The sequence below is a fragment of the Heptranchias perlo genome, chromosome 8 (assembly GCF_035084215.1).
Source record: "Heptranchias perlo isolate sHepPer1 chromosome 8, sHepPer1.hap1, whole genome shotgun sequence".
Taxonomy (NCBI): domain Eukaryota; kingdom Metazoa; phylum Chordata; class Chondrichthyes; order Hexanchiformes; family Hexanchidae; genus Heptranchias; species Heptranchias perlo.
This window is the reverse complement of record NC_090332.1, coordinates 23,545,403-23,570,694: the sequence shown is the minus strand read 5'-3', so window position 1 is coordinate 23,570,694 and position 25,292 is coordinate 23,545,403. Positions and strand designations below refer to the sequence as shown.

The following is a 25,292-nucleotide window of genomic DNA, read 5'->3' as shown; positions in this document are numbered from 1 at the left end:
AGGTTGTGAGTGGAAGAGGCTGTTGTCGATTTTCACTCCCTTTGTACGAGGAATCATTTCATTTCCATTTATCACCTCAGTGAACTGCACAGCTGAGATCATGAACTTGCCATGTGGGAAATTGCAGGTGCTAACCAACATCCAGCATCTTCACAACACAGCATGATTGGCCCTCAGTCTGCAGCATTTGGTCTTTCAATACTTTTTTAGTTCTTTTTCTCCATTCTTCTTCCTTTCACTGTCACTCCGTGCGTCTCTTTTCTTTCTGTTCCCTCTCTTTCCTTTGTTTCCTTCCTTTGTCACTTCCTTTTTGTGTCTTTTTACTCTCTCTCTTGTTTTGTCACTTCACTCCACGTATACTTACTGATCTCCTTGTCTCAACCCTTCCCAAAGCCATTCTTCACTCCCATCCTTGGCAAGCTCCACTGCCATGTGTCCCAGCAAATTCATTTCAAAATCCTCATCTTGAAATCCCTACATGGCCTGGTTCCATCCAACTTGAGTGATCTTCTCCAGTTGTGTATTCTTGTCCATAGCCCTTGCTTTTTTGCTTCTGGACTTTTGCTTGTTTCCTGTACCTCTGATCTGCAGGAGGCCGATCATTCAGTCATTATGCCCTTGCCTTCTCGAATTCTCTCCCAAAACCACTTTGCATTGCTACCACCCGCCCCCACTACCCCCTGCCTTCAAAAGCCATCCCTTTGACTGTGCCTTTAGTCTTTTCCTCTAAAATTTCTTATTTTTCTGCTGAGAGTCCACTTCCCACATTATGAACTGCTATGAGACAGTGAGGAGTATTGTATAAATGCAAGTTGCATGTTACTCTCTCACTGGGATCATTTTCTGAGTTGGCAGGGAGCTTTGTCTTCTTTCACTCTGAGTTTACTACGACTGCATGATCCACTAGGAGATCGTTCCAACAACAACAACAACTTGCATTTATATAGCGCCTTTAATGTAGTAAAACGTCCCAAGGTGCTAAGAATAATATCCATATAGTTGGCCAATCATTTTTTAATTTATTTTGTCTCCTTCCTTCAGGCCTCTTTTTTCTTAAATCCACTATTCTTTGTCCACTAAGGTGGGAAGCAATATTGTTTCCAGGTTCCTACCAATGCTAGCCAACAGTAACCGCCCACATTGTCACATTAGTCTGACTTGTCTTTTCACCTCCCTCCCTGTAAGGAATTGCCTGGCCTGTACCCAATGTCTTTCCTACCCTCTTCTCTCACAAAATGGCCCAGCTGAGATTAGGAATTCACCATACTGGTTAATGTTATAGTGCATGGGAGCACCATTGTTCTATGTGCCTTCCAGACAGTTGTATTGTCAGTTATATTTTCATCTCCATCCAAATCTCAGTCAGTCACTTCATTGATAGGTATCTGGAGAATTGTCTCACTTACCCTCCTCTCCATTAAATGTAATCCCTAAAACTATGCTCAATGTTTTATTGTAATGTTTAAATGGTTGATTTACACTTACTTACAAGTAGTCATTTGTGAATTTCTTGTGTTCGTCAAGATAACAGATGTTATTGCTGAACAATGGAACATGTTTCATCTCAGGCACCTAGAGACAATACAAAGCACTCCTGGACTGAGCATACCACTGTTAAATGCAGAGGAATGCACCTCTACTTTACTCCAAAAATGTGTCTCGCCTCTAACCACAAAAGAGCATCTCTCACTGCACCATGCTGCCATTTTTATATTTCTCACACCATCTATGTTGTTGCCAATTTCGTGCCATTAAGTGCTGAATTAGATGAAGATTTGTGCTGTGGTCCCATGCTTACTAGAAGCTGCATTGAGACTGCCCAATCTCATTTCACATAGAACCCTTACAGCCAGTAGATGGAGTAACATGTCATCCTATCAGTCTGCACTGGTTTTAAACCTAGGCCCGATAAATTTAAAAATATCAGTAGCACGATGTAGATTGATAGCACAAATTGGTGGCTGTATTCACAATCTATACCATGTTTTGCTTATTTTCAAGTTTCCATTAGGTCAGATTAATTTGGAGGAAGCAAGAGTTGAAGAAGTAGACAGATCGTGTGATTCAGACGAAGACTATGAGACTAGCAGTCGTAGCCTTCTATCCACACATTATACAATTGCATTACATCCCAAAGAGCAGGGTCCTACCTACCTCCTCATTGGCTCCAAACATGAAAAGGTAAGCTTACAATCATTTCATAAACTCACCACCTCTGTCTCTAAGGACTTTTATATTTGTGACTGGCATTCTTCAGTTTTATGCACTGACTTGATGTAGTACTTGCATTCATATAGCGCCTTTCACGACCTCAGGATGTTCCAAAGTGATTTACTGTTGTAATGTAGGAAACGGGGAAGCCAATTTGTACACAGCAAGGTACAAACAACAATGAAACAAATGACTAGATCATCTGTTTTTAGGTGTTAGTTGAGTAATAAATGTTGGCCAGGAAACCGGGAGAACCACCCTACTCTTCTTTGAATAGTGCCATGGAATTTTTTATATTGACCTGAGAGGGCAGACGGGACCTCGGTTTAACGTCTCATCCAAAAGACCATGCACTTCAACCATGCAGCACTCCCTCAGTACTGCACTGAATTGCTAGCCGAGATTATATGTTCATCTCTGGAGTAGGACTTGAACCCACAACCTTCTGACTCAGAGGCAAGAGTACTACCACTGAGCCAAGGCTGACACCTGCATGTAGTGAATGTGGAGGTGTAGGCATGTACTGTAGTTAATTACCTATTATCAGTGATCGTTTTGCCATCAGGTAAAGTTGAGTGCTAAAACACAATCATTACCGTGGGTTGAAAAAATGCACGTTAGTTAGCCAATGACAGGATTGATATCAATCTTACTGGGACTAGGATGAAATATTGTTGCATTAATGTGTTTTGTTTTTTTATAGGATACCTGGTTCTATCAACTAACTATAGCTGCAGGCAGCACTAATATAAATGTGGGAACTGAATTTGAACAACTCGTTGGCAACCTGTTGAATACAGACAGTGATTCCTGTAAGGCTCTAACCAATCTTTCACACATATAGGCCCCCTATTTACAGGGAGGCGGGAGGCTGTGGTGGCCGGGAAACCCAGAAATGCAAGGAAGACAGAGGTCCAGCAGAATTTAATGGCAAGAAAGACCTCATTTGAATTTTTTTTCTCCATTTCCCGGCTGGCAGCCAGCCAGATTGAGAGGCAGGCTGGCTGTCGTGCAGGAAGGTCTGTGTTAGAAGGCCATAGCCGGAGAGCGGAGAGGAGGGAGGGAAGGAGAGATCATAAGGGGGGGGATGGGGACGGGAGGGAGAGATTACTTTGGAGGTGGGGGGAGATCGTGGGGGATGAGGGAGAGAGATTGCGGGTCGGCCTGGAGATCGAGGGGGCTTCGGACTACGGGGGGGGGGGGGGCGGTGGGGGGGTCGGCTGATTGTGGGATGGGGGTCAGCGGATCGCGGGAAGAGAGGCCGATTGCGGCAGATTAGCTTAGGGTTAGCAGGATAGCTTAGGAAGCGCTCCTGCTCCTCTTGGTCCACAAGCAGTGCTGGAAAAGCACTTATCCAGCCGTTTTCACCTCCCTTCAGCTGTCTGGTTTCCCGAGCCCTGGGAAACCCAGCCTACAGCTGTTAAATGAAAAAACCTGCTAAAATCTGAGGCACATAGCCTCATTAGCATATTTAAATAAATGACCCATCTCCCAAGAGCAGGCTACTCGCCCGCCCCCCAACCTGCCCCGGTTAAACCGGAAGTAGGCGTGTTCATGGCGGGTTGGGGTCAGATTTCAGATTATCAAGAATTTAACCCAGCCCCGCCCCTGCCCCCGCCCCCGCCACTCTCCTGCCCATCCTGGGGTTAAAACTCCCCCCATACTATATATAATAGTAACATTATGTTTGAGTGGTGTGCTCAGCAAATTGAGGGATACCATCCAGTGTAAGTATCAAGTACTTCTAGGTCTGCTGTAGTGTGAATTGATGTAGAGCAAAGTTCTGCTCCAGCATTGTGCCACACCTTCAATCTCAACCTACTGCACTAGGACACCCTGCACATCCTTCTTTCTCCCATATTAGTCATCATGCAGCCTTTCGGAATCAGATAACTGAATTAGGAGCAGATCTGTACTGAAGGCCCGCACCCAATAAGAACTTATTACAATTGGCAGACAGAGAATTTCACCCTGTCTTACTTGGATGGATTCCAACCCAGATCCTAGAGGTGAATGGCCAGTCCCTGCACCATCCAGTCATTTAAATTATCATCTTTGACAACTGATTTCTTTTTATATAACAATTTTTGATTGGCATTATTGGGGGTTATAACAAAAATGTTAGTTGTAAAATCTGCAGGGTCCAGTGGGATCCCGGCGGGTGAAGAACCAGATCCACCAGGTTTCCGCACCTCATCTTGTCCAATAAATATGGGCTGCAGTGAGGCCGGGCACGTCTTAGGCCTGTCTTCATTACATCCACAGCCAGCTTTGGAGCAAGTCTGAAGGATACCCAGGTCAGCTGAGACCAGGATTAGGTCTTGTTCTGGGCCTACAGAAGACCCCAGCAGTCAAGAAGAGAACAGTCACCGATCCCCCCCCCCCCCACAGGCAGGATGTTGAAGATAGTTATAGTGCTCCAAGTACTTAAAGCAACTAATTAAGCAGACACCAGGGTCAACCTGAGACTTCCTGGGACTGGAGCTGCACCTCATGCGATGTCATTGTGAGACTGACAATCCAAGTATGTGAAACAGTTCCTGTTATTGACTAACTATAAGTTATCTGACCCACTTCCCCCAACATCTCCCTAGTTGTACAAAGTAAAACAGCCTCGACACACTCAATACTTCAATAAACAATATTTGAAAAGCTGCCAGTATTTAGTGCAACGCTTAGTATCCCCATCATTGGGGCAGGACGTTCCTTAGTCTTGCTGAGCGAGATTGTTGATTAGCACCAAATTGTAGACAGTTTGTTCTGTAGATGTATACCCACTAGGAACTGGATTAAATCTGCCTAAAACTCATTTCACCTGAGATCTTTGCAGTAAAGAAATTCTATGTGGATACAACCAAGTTATTTCATTTACAAAAAAATATTTTTTCTTACCTCCTCTTCAGCCCATTTCGGAGCAGAATAGTGACTTCTGTCCCACACCAATGTGGTCGGCTCTTATTTTCCCTCAGAAGTAGCCTAGCAAGCTACTCAGTTGTATCAAATTGGTATAGGGCAACTAGTAGTGCCAGCCTCGCCAGCAATATCCACGTCCCGAGAATGAAGAGAAAAAAAAACCTCTGAGTGATATCTCTTTAACAAGGCGGGTACCTCTGTGAGCAAGCACCCACCACAACTATTCAAATACCCACGTTCCTGTGAGATGGGAAGGGGTCAGTGCCAGGGCACATAGGTAGGTGGACGTCCCGCACTTCCACCCACTTTAAATGGGTCCATGGAATTTTTAGGCTTACATATCTATTACTAAATTCATCATGTTGATTATTGTTATAATTATATTGTTAACCTGATTTGGAATTAAATAGTTCTACTGTTTCTCAATTTTAAACTACTGTGGTAAACTATAATGATTCAAACATAAATGCATTGGCTATTTTCCTTTCATTTATTCATTTCTAAGGTCAATTTCATCATGTATTTTACTCTAATCCTCCTCTTTGTCAGGCTCCCAGTTATGGGGACACTCTACTCTGTGCTATAGTAAAGATGGGATAACATCTCCCCTTACCACACTGCCATCTGCAGCTCTACAGACTGAAGCACTCAAACTTTTTAAGGTAACATTCATTTGTATCCTGAACAATAATATATTTTACTAGTGTAACTATCATGTGAGGAAGGATATTATCTGTTAAAGGCTTTTTAGGGGATTAAGCTGCAGGGCTTTTGGAATATTTAGTAGCCTAATATAGTCATTATCACTACTGGTGACATAGTGTGTACCGTTGGTTTCGCTATGTGCATTCGCACTAATAGAAAAGCTGCTGATAAAAAATGCTCTTTGTTTGGTGCCTCTTTGCAGAGTTATGTGCCACTGAATGATTGTTGAACTTCTCTTCTGGCATGCTATCACCCCATTACTATAAGTCAATTTTCTGATACTGCACTGGAGAAATGTACCTGCAGTTAAAGTAGTGAATGGTCACCCACCACCTCTCCTGAGTGTGCAAAATTATGAAAAAGGTAACCTATGTAACTGGCATAAATATTGTCCAGGACACCATCTAGTTGGATACAGGACTCATTTGGCCTAGAAAATCTGTGGGGCTGCGATCCCAGCAGTTTTCTGGGATTGCACCTTCATCAAAGCACTGCCACTGACCCCCTGGCATGGGTCTTTGGCAATTTGGGGGTGCATTTGTGGTGCTTCCCCACACCAAAGATGCCGTAACCGCAGTCGGTTAAAGACCATCTAGTGATGCCACTGAGGTCTTAAATAGTGTACAAAAAATGCAGTGCTACTTCTGGTGTTTGCCGTATCTCACCAGAGAGATTTCTCTTTCCCTGCACCCTCGTGGTCTTACAGCGTGAAACATCCTACTGGACCATGATAGGCAGAATGATTGGTAGAATTGAAATCCAATACCATGGCAGTGCACCACTAAGTAGTGTTAGTGCCACACATGGTGGTGTCACCATTATTTAATAACAATGCAGTAGGAGCAACTGTTACAAGTTTCAGAATCTTGGCTTGTATATTCTTTTGGGTGTAGCGGTGCTAGTCACTCCCATAAGTGGTCTGACTATCTTGTATTTCAGAGTGTGCCTGTGCTGCCCAATATCTATTTGATAGCATAACTCATGGGTGTATCAACAGTACCTAGTTGTGAACTGAACTGGATATTCATGTCATTTGCACGTACTTCTTCGAACTTTCTGAAAGCATACCAAGCAAACTCTTGGTCAGATGTGGCCCGATACATATCATTGAGCTGCTTTATTTCACAGCATGGGAACAGTTTACAATCAGATTCACTTATGTCGATCATTACAATTTGTCTCCATATAATAATATAAAATAATGAACAAACTACGCTTCCCCACATCAATGGGTTGTTTTCCCTGACAAACAAAATAATTCCTAAATAACCCCTGCATTCAAATCTTCTTGCAACTTTTGCTTGGCCTGACTGCTTTGCAGCCCTTGCTGAGCCTGATCAGTGACATTATTGGGCAATCGGGTATGCAAGTGAATTAATTTTACAAGAAAAGACATACTGCCTTTAGCATAAGAAATCATCCTTACATTTACTTTTTCAAAACATATATATTGCGTTCCGTAAGATAGATTGATAATGATCTGGTTTTGGCGTCAAGTCTCAGCATCAAGTGCTCTTCAATCAGCTGTAAACTAAAGATCCCACCACTCTGCCCAACAAAGTGCAAAGTAAGATAGTAGTGTAGATACCACAATAATATAATGGACTCAAAGTGAAAGTGAAAACGGGAGGGTTGGGGGCGGGGGGGGGGGGGCATTGAAAATTGCCACCATTTCAGACCCGCCTCCAACCCCCCCATTTCCGGTTTACACCAGGGCGGGAAGAGGGGCGGGCAACCAACCTGATCCCAGGAGGCGGGTCAGGCCTTACAACCTTTCAAGGAGGCTTCAGGCCTTCATTTTCTGGACTTCCCAATTTCAGTCCGGGGGGGCCAGGATTCCCGGGTACAGCTAGTGGGCCTGGAGGAGCAGGAGTGCTTCCCCCAGGCCCAACAAGCCCACCTGCACTGACCTCCCCAACGATCGACACTTGACCCCGATCCTCCCCCTCACGATCATGGACCCTCATGATGACCCCCGATCCCGACACCTCCCCCCCCGCCCCGTGACTGACCCCCAATCCGTCCCCCCATGACTCAAGACCCCCGTACCCACCCATGCCACCTGTGTCCACCCGTGCCCCCCCCCCATCCGTACAAACAAAGACTTACCTGCAGACTTACCTGAACATGTCCTCTCCCTGGCTGGTCTCCCGTCCGACTGAGACCAGCCTGTCACTCAGGCCGGTCAGTCAAACGGGAAACTGACAAAAAAGAAAACGTCCTTACGTCAAAATCGTAAGGACATCCGGGAAACCCGTACTAATGGGTTTCCCGTCCTCAATTTGATCCCCCCCCCGCCCCCTTCCCAGCTTGGTTTTAAAATTGAGCCCATTGTGTCCTGTGCATATGGAATATACTGTAGGAATTCCCAATATTCAGTTTAAGTATGTCAAAGCTATATCTTTTGATCTTTTTCTCACACACATGAAGACCAGGTTGGATTTCTACCATATATGTTTTAGGTTTATAAATGCCCTTTCAACTCGTCCCTGAACTTTCTTACATACCCAGTTCAGAGTATTTTAATAGTTACACTCCAAGCCAATCTACATAGAATTACAGTATAACCCAAGTGGAATTAACTAACTCTTCCTTGCCAGATTGACTTTATGGTCCTGTTGGTTCATTTCCTTCTGGAATTTTGCAGCATGTCTCCAGCTGCGGACGTCATTTTGTTCTTCAGTCATCATCTTCTGGTTAGCTAACCTTGTGGGTATGCTTTTCCCTGTATTGCTATACTGTTCATATACTTTCATACTATGCTCAGAGACATGAACTTTTAATTACATGGCAATACACCTCATAAGTATTACCTCTGCCAGTTAAATACTGAACCTCTATTAACCTTACAATTCCAACTCTTAAACTCATTCTGTCTTTTGGTTTGGTTGCTCAACCGCCCTTTGACCTGACTCTCAATTCTGCCGTAACTAGTTTGACTGACTGACTTGACTTGACTGGTTTGACCTACTGTCTGGCTGAGGGCGGGCAAGAAATGGATTTTTATACCTTAAATCTCATTGAAACTGAGTCAGACCACTCACTGAGTCAGTCAGTCAAACTAGTTATGACAGAATTGAGAGTCAGGTCAAAGGGCAGTTGAGCAACCAAACCAAAAGACAGAATGAGTTTAAGAGTTGCAATTGTAAGGTTAATGGAGGTTCAGTATTTAACTGGCAGAGGTTAATACTGAACCCAACTTGGGAAGCATTTTCCCACTGCACCAGTTATCCATATGGTTTCTCAGACAATTTAGTGCCAATTTGTGGGCAGTTTTGTGCTGCTGAACTGCATCCAACAGGAATTTGATTTGAGACTGCCCAGACCTACAGTCCTCAGAAAGAAGAGATTCATAATTTCTATATATAGAAGGATAAACATAGTTAACTGCCATTTGTATCAGTTATAAATTGAAATATTTATTTTATTCTCCAGACTTCCCAGTTATTCATCAATGTTGCTATTGATGCCCCTGCCATCGATTATCATGTTTCACTGGCTCAGAGCGCTTTACAAGTGTGTCTCACACATAAAGAGCTGCAAAATGAGATCTACTGTCAATTAACCAAGCAAACAAGAAAGCAACAAACCCAGAACCAGTGTGGACCCATACAGGTATAGTGCCTGTGAAGAATTTTCAGAAAACCTGTGCATGGTTTGCATGGACGTTAAACAGAAATGTTGCTTAGATGAGAATTTTGAGTCACTAGAGATTACCTGTCAGTTAAGACTCAGTCCTACTTTCAGAGCTTGGTTTCCTACTATATCTGTGTGATAGATCTTCAGTACAGTGCACTTCTTGTGAACCAGCTGCATAATGGACTATAGCAAGGTGGCCATTTTAATAACAGCTGTAAAAAGAGAATTGAGAGATTTGTGTCGGCCAACAGCAGAACGTTGTATTTCTGACATTCCTATCCTTGGCTGCTTCCTTGCACCTTAGTTTGAGGACTACTTTCTTTGCTTGGGAGGATCTTGAACTTCAGATCTCTTGCTACCTGGCTAATTTCTGAGGTCACTAAGATAGCCTGAAGTGAGATCTACCAAGAAACTGGTGTGACGAATTAGAAGTATGGTCCAATGTTTTGAATCATAAGAATCTCCATAATATATATTTTAAATTAATTTTGAATTAGGCCAATTCCTTATTTTTAATGGATTCCTAGTGATTCCCTAGAGGAAGCTATTTCCTCAATAGCTTCTTATGCAACATTTAGGTTTGATGTTGAAGTGCAAGGGGGTGAGAAAATCCACAGTCCTGCATAGTATGTAATGTTACTTCAAAGCAAATTGTCTGACCTGTATGTAGATAGCTTAGCAAGTGTTGAAGATGATAAACATTATCTGTAATGGCCATTTTATCAGAGAAACACACTCACCCATAGTGGCGGAGTTTCACAGAAAATAAAATTAAAGCAGCAAAGCTGTCAGATAGTCATTCTGCCTTTGAATCCTAATTTGATAGCTTTGATAAATGGTGAGGGCACTTTTTCTTATTTTTCCTTTGTCACAGCTTAGACTTCAAGGAGGAGAGAAACTTGTAACCCAGGCCTCTAGCCTAGTCAGAATTGGCTAAGGGACAGGAAACAGAGAGTAGCGGTGAACGGTTGTTTTTCAGACTGGAGGGAGGTGTACAGTAATGTTCCCCAGGGGTCAGCGCTGGGACCACTGTTTTTCTTGATATATATTAATGGTTTCGACTTGGGTGTACAGGGCACAATTTCAATATTTGCAGATGACACAAAAGTTGGAAGGGTAGTAAACAGTGAGGAGGATAGTGATAGACTTCAAAAGGATATAGACAGGCTGGTGGCATGGGCTGACTCGTGGCAGATGAAATTTAACGCAGAAAAATGCGAAGTAATACATTTTGGTAGGAAGAATGAGGAGAAGCAATATAAACTAAAGGGTACAATTCTAAAAGGGATACAAGAACAGAGAGATCTGGGGGTATAATGTGCACAAATCATTGAAGGTGGCAGGGTAGGTTGAGAAAGTGGTTAAAAAAGCATATGAGATCCTGGGCTTTATAAATAGAGGCATAGAGTACAAAAGCATGGAAGTCGTGATGAACCTTTATAAAACACTGGCTCGGCCACAACTGGGGTTTTGTGTCCAGTTCTGGGCACCGCACTTCAGGAAAGATGTGAAGGCCTTAGAAAGGGTGCAGAAGAGATTTACTTGAGTGATTCTAGGGATGAGAGACTTTAGTTACGCGGATAGACTGGAGAAGCTGGGTTGTTCTCCTTGGATCAGAGACAGTTGCGAGGAGATTTGATAGAGGTATTCAAAATCATGAAGGGTCTAGATAGAGTAGATAGAAAGAAACTGTTCCCATTGGCAGAAGGGTCAAGGACTAGAGGACATAGATTTAAGGTGATTAAAGTGATTTAAGGTGATTTAAGGGGAGTGGGACTAGCTGGATTGCTCTTGCATAGAGCCGGCACAGACTCGATGGGCCAAATGGCCCTCCATACTGTAACTATTCTATGATTCTATGATTGTATGACTCTTTAGTATTTTCCTATTTTGCTCTGCTGCTATACATATTAGGAGATGTTAGGGCAATCTAGAGGAGTTCTGTGCTAAGTAAAGCTTTTCCTCACAGCTGTGTGATCACGTTATCAGAATTACTGCAGAAATGGGACTTTAATCATTTGGAAACAAATACTTAATGTTAAGTGAAGTATTGTCATTTAGCTACAATCGGCTGGTTTTTGCTCTTACTTCAGTTTAATCTTACATCTTAATAAATTTGATACAAAGTTTTCAGCCTGAATCATATGGTTCGTCAGTGTGGTGTTTGTTATACTATTTCCAAAGTGTACCTCATCAGTAAACGGGTTCATTGCTCACCCTTCACCTGTTATCTAACATTACTTTATGCATAAGGTCATGTTTTGGTTCAGAGGGACCAAGGGCCTTCCTATGCAAGCAAAATTTTGTATTAGGCCCAAGAAAATAACTGGAGTGAGCTGAATCCTAACACTTTGCAGATGATTTGAGCCCTCAGAAATTAAGACATTCATCTGCTGATTGAAAACTTCAATGTATTAGTTGTATTCAACAATAGCAGTTTTCCAGACATCAACAAAGCAAATGCACCAAGCATCTGTATATATTTATAGATTTTAAATTTTCTTTGCGCAGTGATACATATCACTGCTGGAGAATGGAACATTTTCTCCCTTATGGCACTCAACATCAATACTGACTATCTCCAGGTCAGGTGCACCACTGCCGAATGCAGAATAAAGCTCCTACTACTCTGCTCCAATAGTGTTCCCAACATATGGGTACACCATTACTGCACTAGTGTTAATTTTTCCATTTGCCACACCAGCCATTTTTATTTTTCTCAGTATAGCTTCTCGAAGTAAGAGTAGGGAAAGGAAATGTGCTATGGATGGTAAGATTTTAAATGGAATCGAGGGGCAGAGAAACCTTGGTGTGCAGATGTACAGGTCTTTAAAGCTGGTACAACAAGCAGACCATAAATAACCCAAATAGAATCCTTAATTCTGCATCTAGAGGCCTGGAAAACAACTTGAACTTGTGCACGACCTTAATTAAGTGCAGTTGGAGTATTATGAATAGTTATGGGTACACGATTATAGAAAGGATATAAAAGTAATGGAAAAGATAGAGCCAAACTTCATTACTTTGTTACCAAGGAGGAAGGGTGAAATTAAGATAATCACAAAAAAAAATTAAAGGGGAGCTTAGAAAAAATGTCTTTACACTGAGGTTGATTAGCATGTTGAATTCTCTGCCACACGTCATTATCAAAGCAGAATTCATAAGTTCTTTAAAAAGGGAATTAGTTGTTTGAAGAGAGGAACATTAAAGGATATGGGGAGCAAATAGGAGAGTGGTATTAGTTTAGGTGGTGAATGTGGAAAAAAATTATGGCATAGATTTGAATGGCCAGATGGCCTGTACTGCAACATTCTATAATTCTATAAGTATAATTAACAATACTGCTGAATAATGGACAGTTCTGTGCAATGGACTTGCATTAAGCAGGCACCCTCTTGAGACTGACCTCACTTAGAATCTTACAGATAACACAGTGAGGAGACTTTAGACCCATCAGTATGGTTGGATTTGAACTCAAATGAGACAAAATGACAAGGTGATAATCCAATGCACCACCCAGTCCTCATGCATCAGAGGGCTTTAAGTAATTTAGTTGCATTTTCCTATCATTCTTTTGCACGTTGTGTGTGAATTGGTGTAAATTTCCGCAAAAACTTGAAGAATATAACAATATTATATTGTCTCACAAATTATCAACATCACTGATCATACATTTCTAGAATATAATGTGGAAGCCAGAAAGCAATAGTGTTTGGAGGCCTAATCTGGGGAAGTATTTTTATGTCACATATATGTGTTACAGTGAGCCTTTGTTTCCTTTAGGGATGGCAGTTGTTGGCTCTGTGTGTTGGCCTTTTCCTTCCTCAACATCCTTTCCTCTGGTTGCTCAAACTTCATCTGAAGCAAAATGCAGATCCTAGGTATGTATGGAACTACAAAATAATAATGACTTTCAGTCATGAGGTAACACACATGGAAGTAATGACAGTGGGAAATTCTTGACTGTGGGAGATTCTTAGAGCAGAACAATCCCATCTTGTATATTCTTACCTTAAAAAGTGTGTGACTGCTACAAATTGACTTGAACAAATGCATACATAAAACACGATGATAATGGTAACTGGGTTTACCGATTGATTTGATCGCAGCTCTCTTTTTATTTCTACATTTATGTTGGTTATTATTACTGAAATGTATAGTAATCCAAAAGAGAAAAAGTAAGACTTTATTGTATTCCATTAACAAATTCCAGAACTGAAGTAGGAAAGTATGCCATTTACTGCCAACGGTCACTGGAGAGAACTCAGAAAAATGGAGATCGTGAAGCAAAGCCTTCGAGAATGGAAATCCTATCAATTCTCCTGAGAAATCCATATCACCATTCCTTACCTTTCAGCATTCCTGTACATTTCATGAATGGCACATACCAGGTAGGCACCTTACTTGCCTACATAACAACAGCGACGACACATCAAAATTAATTTATTGGATGTGAATTGCTCTGAGGCATTCTGAAGATGTGATAAGGCACACTGTATAAATGCAATGTTGTTCTTTCTTTCTTAGTAAATTAGCAATAGTAAAAGTTAAAGTCCTGCATATTTGATTGTAAGAAAGATTGTAGCTAATTCAATAAAACTTAATTGTTTGACTGCTGAAAATGTATTTTTATGCATGTTAAAACTTAAGAAACCACAGTCAAACATGAACATTGCAAATGTTTGGGAATTAGCAAGATCTTACCAATATGCACCTTATTGCTGCAATGGACTTTCATCAAACCCAGGGCAAAGGATCAGATAATTATAACGACAGTGACTGTAACAATGAGGCTTCACTGTACACCGTAGAAGCTACTTTACAGTTTAGAAAAACTTGAAAAATATGTTGATTTATGTTTAAAGCATCGATAGTGATAACAGTTTTTATTTAATAGATTTTAAGAACACAATGGCCTCTATATTAACCCCCTCACGATGGGCAGGAGGACGTCGGGGGGAGTTAAACCCTAAAAAATGCGACCCCCAACCTGACTTGTATGTACCTGTCACCATTTTTACAGCGGCAGGTAGTGAAGCTTGCAAGTTTCCCATCTTAGAGAGGCGGGACACTTCATTATCATTTTTAAATCAGGCTCCCACAGTGCAATTGGGAGCCTGATTTAAATTTAACTGCTGCCACACGGGTTTCCCAGAGCTTGGGAAACCCGGCAGTGAAAGGGAGGTGAGAGCTGTCGGCTCCAGAAGGTAAGTGCCTTTCCAGAGCACTCCCCCGGCCTCTCGAGAAAGCCTTCGGCCTCTCTCTAGCCACTGCCGTGATTGCCGACTTCCCCATCCCAACCCCCAATGGCCTCTCTTACTCCCCACCTTCCCGTGATCGTGGCCGAACGCCCCCCTCCCCAAGCCCTGCTCTGCAGCCTGCCCCCCTCCCAATTGCCATTAGGGAAGGTCCCCGGCTGCGGTCTCCTGCCACTGCTTCCCTCACCCGCCAGCCAGCCAATTTGGCCGGCTGGCGGGTGAGAAACGGAATAAAGAAATGTTAATGAGGTTCTACCATTAATTTCGTCAGGAACTCCGCATCCGTAGCCTTGCCTGTTCTTCAGCCGCTTTCTGCTTCCCCATAATATCAGGGCCAGTATGTTGATTATCTTTTCGATAATATGTTTCTCCTCCAAAAACAAAGCTCATGTTTAGCAAACTATTAAAATGCAGTTTTGCCATTTTGAAGCTGCAATAACTGTAACACTGCTGTGTTCTGAATATATAGGTAGTTGGGTTTGATGCCTCCACCACAGTGGAAGAATTTCTACACACTCTGAACCAAGACACTGGCATGAGGAAACCAGTGCAGTCTGGATTCTTTCTTTTCACTGACGATCCCTCAGGAAATGACCAGGAGCACTGTCTTCAGGGAAACATAAAGGTAAATGTGTGGCACTATTAAATATGGACCAATAAATTAATCTAGCTGAGCCCTTTGACTGATGGAGAAGTCATGAACCCATGCATGGTAAATATGTACACGCTTAGTAATTAAAAGCATGATGTGGAGATGCCGGTGATGGACTGGGGTGGACAAATGTAAGGAGTCGTACAACACCAGGTTATAGTCCAGCAGCTTTATTTGAAATCACAAGCTTTCGGAGCTTTGCTCCTTCGTCAGGTGAGTGAAGGGTTCCATAAAGGCACAGCATATATAGTCAGAGAACAATGCATGATGATTACAGATAATCTTTCCAACTGCCCGTTATCACACCTCGGCAGAGAGATAATCACAGCAATCAAAGGAGTGGATGGTGTTCAGACAGGTTAGTCAGGGAAACATTGCATCCAAGAATACTGAATACACAAGGGGTCAGAAAGTGCTGGAAATGCACAGCAAATTGACCAGTGTCTGGAAAAATATCCTTAAGTGTGACCCTCCTTCATAACTCGCATGGTCAGGCTGGAGAAGCCCCTTTCTACAGGACTGAAAGGAAAAGTCAGCACATGCACAAGAGAAAAAAGGAAGAGAGAGCGAACAGTAAAAGTAAAAAATTAAAATCTATTAATTTTCATAAAGAGGCAGCTGACAGGTGTTATAAATTATTAAGAACGTAAGAAAAAGTCATGTACAAGAAAAAGCTATTCGACCTATCAAGCTCATTCCCTTAGTATTTGAACTCACCCATTCTAGCATCTTGAACTCTCCTAACATCTTTGATTCCACTACCTTAATTGGTAGCTCATTTAAACATTAACATTGTACTTCATTGGCTGTAAAGTGCTTTGGGACGTCCTGAGGTAGTGAAAGGTGCTATATAAATGCGAGTCTTTCTTTTCTTTCTAAAAAAAGTTTTTTTCTAAGATTTGTTTTAAAATTTACAGTTCATTAGTTTAAATTGATGTTCTCTTGTTCTACTGGACTGAGTTAACAAGCAATATTCTGGGTTCACCTTGTCTATGTCATTTAATAATACTTTATGTCTTGATGAAGTTGCCCCCTAACTACCTTCTCTCTAGACTGTAGACTGTAAACTTCTTCAACGCTTCCTCATAGTTCCTCCCCTTTATACAGGAGATCATTTCTTGCTTTTCTCTAGCTTCTGGATGGTCATTGGCTATCTTTTGGAGTCATCATTTCTGCTCCCAGTACAACAGTTCAACACCTGTATAATGGGTTGCATGCATCCACCCAAGTAAGCATCAAACACACCAATGGAATGCTGAAGTAGCATGTTGGGTGCCTGGATAAGTCAGAGGGCATCCTGCAATACGGCCTGGCTAAGTTTTCAGGGATTCTTGTTGTGTGCTGCATACTGCACAACTTTGATGTGCAAAGAGGTATCATCATGGACACCTTTTTTAACTTGCAAATATAGCCACTGCAGTAACAGTCCTGTCTGCATTTTTACACATCTTCCACAAATATGCCTTTGCCTAAAGTGCCTAAAACTTGTAAGCAACTCACAAGTACCACAGTCCTACCTGAAGAATCATGTATGCAGAACTTTGCAAGACACTCTCTGCACAAAGCTTTAGTGCAACCAGATTTTTAATGTCAAGCCATACTGTATTTGTGAGTTCCCAGCGTTGACTTCTGCAGTACTTCCTCTTGATAACTGTGTATGATGTGTTTTTATTTATTCGTTCACGGGATGTGGGCGTCGCTGGCGGGGCCAGCATTTATTGCCCATCCCAAATTGCCCTCGAGAAGGTGGTGGTGAGCCGCCTTCTTGAACTGCTGCAGTCCGTGTGGTGACGGTTCTCCCACAGTGCTGTTAGGAAGGGAGTTCCAGGATTTTGACCCAGCGACGATGAAGGAACGGCGATATATTTCCAAGTCGGGATGGTGTGTGACTTGGAGGGGAACGTGCAGGTGGTGTTGTTCCCATGTGCCTGCTGCTCTTGTCCTTCTAGGTGGTAGAGGTCGCGGGTTTGGGAGGTGCTGTCGAAGAAGCCTTGGCGAGTTGCTGCAGTGCATCCTGTGGATGGTACACACTGCAGCCACAGTGCGCCGGTGGTGAAGGGAGTGAATGTTTAGGGTGGTGGATGGGGTGCCAATCAAGCGGCCTGCTTTATCTTGGATGGTGTCGAGCTTCTTGAGTGTTGTTGGAGCTGCACTCATCCAGGCAAGTGGAGAGTATTCCATCACACTCCTGACTTGTGCCTTGTAGATTGTGGAAAGGCTTTGGGGAGTCAGGAGGTGAGTCACTCGCCGCAGAACACCCAGCCTCTGACCTGCTCTCGTAGCCACAGTATTTATATGGCTGGTCCAGTTCAGTTTCTGGTCAATGGTGACCCCCAGGATGTTGATGGTGGGGGATTCGGCGATGATAATGCCGTTGAATGTCAAGGGGAGGTGGTTAGACTCTCTCTTGTTGGAGATAGAATCATAGAATCATAGAAGTTACAACATGGAAACAGGCCCTTCGGCCCAACATGTCCATGTCGCCCAGTTTATACCACTAAGCTAGTCCCAATTGCCTGCACTTGGCCCATATCCCTCGATACCCATCTTCCCCATGTAACTGTCCAAATGCTTTTTAAAAGACAAAATTGTACCCGCCTCTACTACTGCCTCTGGCAGCTCGTTCCAGACACTCACCACCCTTTGAGTGAAAAAATTGCCCCTCTGGATCCTTTTGTATCTCTCCCCTCTCACCTTAAATCTATGTCCCCTCGTTATAGACTCCCCTACCTTTGGGAAAAGATTTTGACTATCGACCTTATCTATGCCCCTCATTATTTTATAGACTTCTATAAGATCACCCCTTAACCTCCTACTCTCCAGGGAAAAAAGTCCCAGTCTGTCTAACCTCTCCCTGTAAGTCAAACCATCAAGTCCCGGTAGCATCCTAGTAAATCTTTTCTGCACTCTTTCTAGTTTAATAATATCCTTTCTATAATAGGGTGACCAGAACTGTACACAGTACTCCAAGTGTGGCCTCACCAATGCCCTGTACAACTTCAACAAGACATCCCAACTCCTGCATTCAATGTTCTGACCAATGAAACCAAGCATGCTGAATGCCTTCTTCACCACCCTATCCACCTGTGACTCCACTTTCAAGGAGCTATGAATCTGTACTCCTAGATCTCTTTGTTCTATAACTCTCCCCAACGCCCTACCATTAACGGAGTAGGTCCTGGCCCGATTCGATCTACCAAAATGCATCACCTCACATTTATCTAAATTAAACTCCATCTGCCATTCATCGGCCCACTGGCCCAATTTATCAAGATCCCGTTGCAATCCTAGATAACCTTCTTCACTGTCCACAATGCCACCAATCTTGGTGTCATCTGCAAACTTACTAACCATGCCTCCTAAATTCTCATCCAAATCATTAATATAAATAACAAATAACAGCGGACCCAGCACCGATCCCTGAGGCACACCGCTGGACACAGGCATCCAGTTTGAAAAACAACCCTCGACAACCACCCTCTGTCTTCTGTCGTCAAGCCAATTTTGTATCCAATTGGCTACCTCACCTTGGATCCCATGAGATTTAACCTTATGTAACAACCTACCATGCGGTACCTTGTCAAATGCTTTGCTGAAGTCCATGTAGACCACGTCTACTGCACAGCCCTCATCTATCTTCTTGGTTACCCCTTCAAAAAACTCAATCAAATTCGTGAGACATGATTTTCCTCTCACAAAACCATGCTGACTGTTCCTAATTAGTCCCTGCCTCTCCAAATGCCTGTAGATTCTGTCCCTCAGAATACCCTCTAACAACTTACCCACTACAGATGTCAGGCTCACTGGTCTGTAGTTCCCAGGCTTTTCCCTGCCGCCCTTCTTAAACAAAGGCACAACATTTGCTACCCTCCAATCTTCAGGCACCTCACCTGTAGCGGTGGATGATTCAAATATCTCTGCTAGGGGACCCGCAATTTCCTCCCTAACCTCCCATAACGTCCTGGGATACATTTCATCAGGTCCCGGAGATTTATCTACCTTGATGCGCGTTAAGACTTCCAGCACCTCCCTCTCTGTAATATGTACACTCCTCAAGACATCACTATTTATTTCCCCAAGTTCCCTAACATCCATGCCTTTCTCAACCGTAAATACCGATGTGAAATATTCATTCAGGATCTCACCCATCTCTTGTGGTTCCGCACATAGATGACCTTGTTGATCCTTAAGAGGCCCTACTCTCTCCCTTGTTACCCTTTTGCCCTTTATGTATTTGTAGAAGCTCTTTGGATTCACCTTTGCCTGATCTGCCAAAGCAATCTCATATCCCCTTTTTGCCCTCCTGATTTCTCTCTTAACTCTACTCCGGCAATCTCTATACTCTTCAAGGGATCCACTTGATCCCAGCTGCCTATGCATGTCATATGCCTCCTTCTTATTTTTGACTAGTGCCTCAATCTCCCGAGTCATCCAAGGTTCCCTACTTCTACCAGCCTTGCCCTTCACTTTATAAGGAATGTGCTTACACTGAACCCTGGTTAACACACTTTTGAAAGCCTCCCACTTACCAGACGTCCCTTTGCCTGCCAACAGACTCTCCCAATCAACTTCTGAAAGTTCCTGTCTAATACCATCAAAATTGGCCTTTCCCCAATTTAGAATTTTAACTTTTGGGCCAGACCTATCCTTCTCCATAGCTATCTTAAAACTAATGGAATTATGATCACTGGTCCCAAAGTGATCCCTCACTAACACTTCTGTCACCTGCCCTTCCTTATTTCCCAAGAGGAGGTCAAGTTTTGCCCCCTCTCTAGTCGGGCCATCCACATACTGAATGAGAAATTCCTCCTGAATACACTCAACAAATTTCTCTCCATCCAAGCCCCTAATGCTATGGCTGTCCCAGTCAATGTTGGGAAAGTTAAAGTCCCCTACTATTACCACCCTATTTTTCTTGCAGCTGTCTGTAATCTCCTTACATATTTGCTCCTCAATTTCCCGTTGACTATTTGGGGGTCTGTAGTACAATCCTATCAAAGTGATCTCTCCCTTCTTATTTTTCAGTTCTACCCATATGGACTCAGTGGGCGAACCCTCGGATATATCCCCTCTCACTACTGCCGTGATGTTCTCCCTAATCAAGAACGCAACTCCCCCTCCTCTCTTACCTCCTGCTCTATCTTTCCTATAGCATCTGTACCCTGGAACATTGAGCTGCCAGTCCTGCCCCTCCCTTAGCCATGTTTCAGTAATAGCTATAACATCCCAGTCCCATGTACCCATCCATGCCCTGAGTTCATCTGCCTTGCCCATCAGACTTCTTGCATTGAAATAAATGCAGTTTAATCTAGACTTCCCTTGGTCTTTGCCCTGCTTTCTCAGACCATCTGTCCGGTCATGTTCTGTACACTCTCCCTTACTGCCTTTTGTTTCTGTCACCATTTTATTTCCCACTGACTTCCTGCATCGGTTCCCATCCCCCTGCCACATTAGTTTAAACCCTCCCCAACAGCACTGGCAAACACTCCCCCTAGGACATTGGTTCCAGTCCTGCCCAGATGCAGACCGTCCAATTTGTACTGGTCCCACCTCCCCCAGAACCGGTTCCAATGGCCCAGGAATTTGAATCCCTCCCTCTTGCACCATCTCTCAAGCCACGTATTCATCTTAGCTATCCTGTCATTCCTACTCTGACTTGCCCGTGGCACTGGTAGCAATCCTGAGATTACTACCTTTGAGGTCCTACTCTTTAGTTTAACTCCTAACTCCCTAAATTCAGCTTGTAGGACCTCATCCTGTTTTTTACCTATATCGTTGGTGCCTATATGCACCACGACAACTGGCTGTTCACCCTCCCCCTCCAGAATGTCCTGCAGCCGCTCCGAGACATCCTTGACCCTTGCACCAGGGAGGCAACATACCATCCTGGAGTCTCGGTTGCGTCCGCAGAAACGCCTGTCTATTCCCCTTACAATCGAGTCCCCTATCACTATAGCTCTGCCACTCTTTTTCCTGCCCTCCTGTGCAGCAGAGCCAGCCACGGTGCCATGAACCTGGCCACTGCCACCTTCCCCTGGTGAGCCATCTCCGCCAACAGTATCCAAAACGGTATACCTGTTTTGGAGGGAGATGACCGCAGGGGACCCCTGCACTGCCTTCCTACTCTTCCTCTGTCCGTTGGTCACCCATTCACTATCTCCCTCAGTAATTTTTATCTGCGGTGTGACCAACTCACTGAACGTGCTATCCACGACTTTCTCAGCATCGCGGATGCTCCAAAGTGAGTCCATCCGCAGCTCCAGAGCCGTCAAGCGGTCAAACAATAGCTGCAGCTGGACACACTTCCCGCAGGTGAAGGAATCAGGGATATAGGAAGGAGCCCTGAATTCCCACATCCCACAAGAGGAACATGACACGGCGCTGGGATCTCCTGCCATGACTTAACCCTTAAATTAGCTTAAGAACAACTACAGTGTCAAGAGAAAAAAAAAGGAAAGAAAAACTACTTACCACTCCCTTTAAGGAGTTTACTCCTTTAAATTGTTCTCAATTTAGAGAATGTTAACTACACTAGGGACCTTGATTCACTAAAAAATAAACGCTACTTCCTATAAGACCTGCAGACCTTCCCTTTCCTTTTACTTTAGTTACTGTAGATAAGTAGAAATACTCACCTGAACCTACTCACCAATCAGGTGCCTCCCCTGTGTCGCGTCCCGATCTGATTCCTGACGTCACTTCGAACTCGGTCGCAGCTCGGCTCGGCTCGGCTCCTCTCAGCGCTCTGAAATCCCGCCTTTTATCGGACGCTCCCTCCGCTCGGCTCGGCTCCTCTCAGCTGTTCTCAGCGCTCTGAAATCCCGCCTTTTATCGGACGCTCCCTCCGCTCGGCTCGGCTCGGCTCGGCTCCTCTCAGCGCTCTGAAATCCCGCCTTTTATCGGACGCTCCCTCCGCTCGGCTCGGCTCCTCTCAGCTGTTCTCAGCGCTCTGAAATCCCGCCTTTTATCGGACGCTCCCTCCGCTCGGCTCGGCTCCTCTCAGCTGTTCTCAGCGCTCTGAAATCCCGCCTTTTATCGGACGCTCCCTCCGCTCGGCTCGGCTCCGCTCAGCTGTTCTCAGCGCTCTGAAATCCCGCCTTTTATCGGACGCTCCCTCCGCTCGGCTCGGCTCCTCTCAGCGCTCTGAAATCCCGCCTTTTATCGGACGCTCCCTCCGCTCGGCTCGGCTCCTCTCAGCTCCTCTCAGCGCTCTGAAATCCCGCCTTTTATCGGACGCTCCCTCCGCTCGGCTCGGCTCCTCTCAGCTGTTCTCAGCGCTCTGAAATCCCGCCTTTTATCGGACGCTCCCTCCGCTGGGCTCGGCTCCTCTCAGCTGTTCTCAGCGCTCTGAAATCCCGCCTTTTATCGGACGCTCCCTCCGCTCGGCTCGGCTCCTCTCAGCTGTTCTCAGCGCTCTGAAATCCCGCCTTTTATCGGACGCTCCCTCCGCTCGGCTCGGCTCCTCTCAGCTGTTCTCAGCGCTCTGAAATCCCGCCTTTTATCGGACGCTCCCTCCGCTCGGCTCGGCTCCTCTCAGCTGTTCTCAGCGCTCTGAAATCCCGCCTTTTATCGGACGCTCCCTCCGCTCGGCTCGGCTCCTCTCAGCTGTTCTCAGCGCTCTGAAATCCCGCCTTTTATCGGACGCTCCCTCCGCTCGGCTCGGCTCCTCTCAGCTGTTCTCAGCGCTCTGAAATCCCGCCTTTTATCGGACGCTCCCTCCGCTCGGCTCGGCTCCTCTCAGCTGTTCTCAGCGCTCTGAAATCCCGCCTTTTATCGGACGCTCCCTCCGCTCGGCTCGGCTCCTCTCAGCTGTTCTCAGCGCTCTGAAATCCCGCCTTTTATCGGACGCTCCCTCCGCTCGGCTCGGCTCCTCTCAGCTGTTCTCAGCGCTCTGAAATCCCGCCTTTTATCGGACGCTCCCTCCGCTCGGCTCGGCTCCTCTCAGCTGTTCTCAGCGCTCTGAAATCCCGCCTTTTATCGGACGCTCCCTCCGCTCGGCTCGGCTCCGCTCAGCTGTTCTCAGCGCTCTGAAATCCCGCCTTTTATCGGACGCTCCCTCCGCTCGGCTCGGCTCCTCTCAGCTCCTCTCAGCGCTCTGAAATCCCGCCTTTTATCGGACGCTCCCTCCGCTCGGCTCGGCTCCTCTCAGCTCCTCTCAGCGCTCTGAAATCCCGCCTTTTATCGGACGCTCCCTCCGCTCCGCTCGGCTCCTCTCAGCTGTTCTCAGCGCTCTGAAATCCCGCCTTTTATCGGACGCTCCCTCCGCTGGGCTCGGCTCCTCTCAGCTGTTCTCAGCGCTCTGAAATCCCGCCTTTTATCGGACGCTCCCTCCGCTCGGCTCGGCTCCTCTCAGCTGTTCTCAGCGCTCTGAAATCCCGCCTTTTATCGGACGCTCCCTCCGCTCGGCTCGGCTCCTCTCAGCTGTTCTCAGCGCTCTGAAATCCCGCCTTTTATCGGACGCTCCCTCCGCTCGGCTCGGCTCCTCTCAGCTGTTCTCAGCGCTCTGAAATCCCGCCTTTTATCGGACGCTCCCTCCGCTCGGCTCGGCTCCTCTCAGCTGTTCTCAGCGCTCTGAAATCCCGCCTTTTATCGGACGCTCCCTCCGCTCGGCTCGGCTCCTCTCAGCTCCTCTCATTGCCTGGCACTTATCTGGCGCGAATGTTACTTGCCACTTATGAGCCCAAGCCTGGATGTTGTCCAGGTCTTGCTGCATGCGGGCTCGGACTGCTTCATTATCTGAGGGGTTGCGAATGGAACTGAACACTGTGCAGTCACCAGCGAACATCCCCATTTCTGACTTTATGATGGAGGGAAGGTCATTGATGAAGCAGCTGAAGATGGTTGGGCCTAGGACACTGCCCTGAGGAACTCCTGCAGCAATGCCCTGGGGCTGAGATGATTGGCCTCCAACAACCACTACCATCTTCCTTTGTGCTCGGTATGACTCCAGCCACTGGAGAGTTTTCCCCCTGATTCCCATTGACTTCAATTTTACTAGGGCTCCTTGGTGCCACACTCGGTCAAATGCTGCCTTGATGTCGAGGGCAGTCACTCTCACCTCACCTCTCAATTCAGCTCTTTTGTCCATGTTTGGACCAAGGCTGTAATGAGGTCTGGAGCCGAGTGGTCCTGGCGGAACCCAAACTGAGCATCGATGAGCAGGTTATTGGTGAATAAGTGCCTCTTGCTAGCACTGTCGATGACACCTTCCATCACTTTGCTGATGGGGTGGTAATTGGCCGGATTGGATTTGTCCTGTTTTTTGTGGACAGGACATTCCTGGGCAATTTTCCACATTGTCGGGTAGTTGCCAGTGTTGTAGCTGTACTGGAATTGTTTGGCTAGAGATGCAGCTAGTTCTGGAGCACAAGTCTTCAGCACTACAGCCGGGATGCTGTCGGGCCCCATAGCCTTTGATGTATCCAGTGCACTCAGCCGTTTCTTGATATCACGTGGAGTGAATCGAATTGGCTGAAGACTGGCTTCTGTGATGGTGGGGATATCGGGAGGAGGCCGAGATGGATCATCCACTCGGCACTTCTGGTTGAAGATGGTTGCAAACACTTCAGCCTTGTCTTTTGCACTCACGTGCTGGACTCTGCCATCATTGAGGATGGGGATGTTTGCAGAGCCTCCTCCTCCCGTTAGTTGTTTAATTGTCCACCACCATTCACGACTGGATGTGGCAGGACTGCAGAGCTTTGATCTGATCCGTTGGTTGTGGAATCGCTTAGCTCTGTTTATAGCATGTTGCTTCCGCTGTTTAGCATGTATGTAGTCCTGAGTTGTAGCTTCACCAGGTTGGTACCTCATTTTTAGGTACGCCTGGTGCTGCTCCTGGCATGCTCTTCTACACTCCTCATTGAACCAGGGTTGATCCCCTGGCTTGTTAGTAATGGTAGAGTGAGGAATAT

At 45.2% G+C, this 25,292-nt stretch overlaps 1 protein-coding gene across 1 annotated transcript in view; it reads left to right on the top strand.

Moving 5' to 3' along the window:
• Positions 1-25,292, top strand: part of plekhh2 (pleckstrin homology domain containing, family H (with MyTH4 domain) member 2) — a 107,533-nt gene that overhangs the window by 67,661 nt on the left and 14,580 nt on the right. The window contains exons 17-23 of the mRNA XM_067988801.1: positions 2,002-2,181; positions 2,915-3,023; positions 5,674-5,786; positions 9,265-9,444; positions 13,252-13,349; positions 13,682-13,859; positions 15,196-15,351. Of these exons, the coding sequence (XP_067844902.1) occupies positions 2,002-2,181; positions 2,915-3,023; positions 5,674-5,786; positions 9,265-9,444; positions 13,252-13,349; positions 13,682-13,859; positions 15,196-15,351 (1,014 nt within the window). The remainder of the gene's footprint in view (positions 1-2,001; positions 2,182-2,914; positions 3,024-5,673; positions 5,787-9,264; positions 9,445-13,251; positions 13,350-13,681; positions 13,860-15,195; positions 15,352-25,292) is intronic.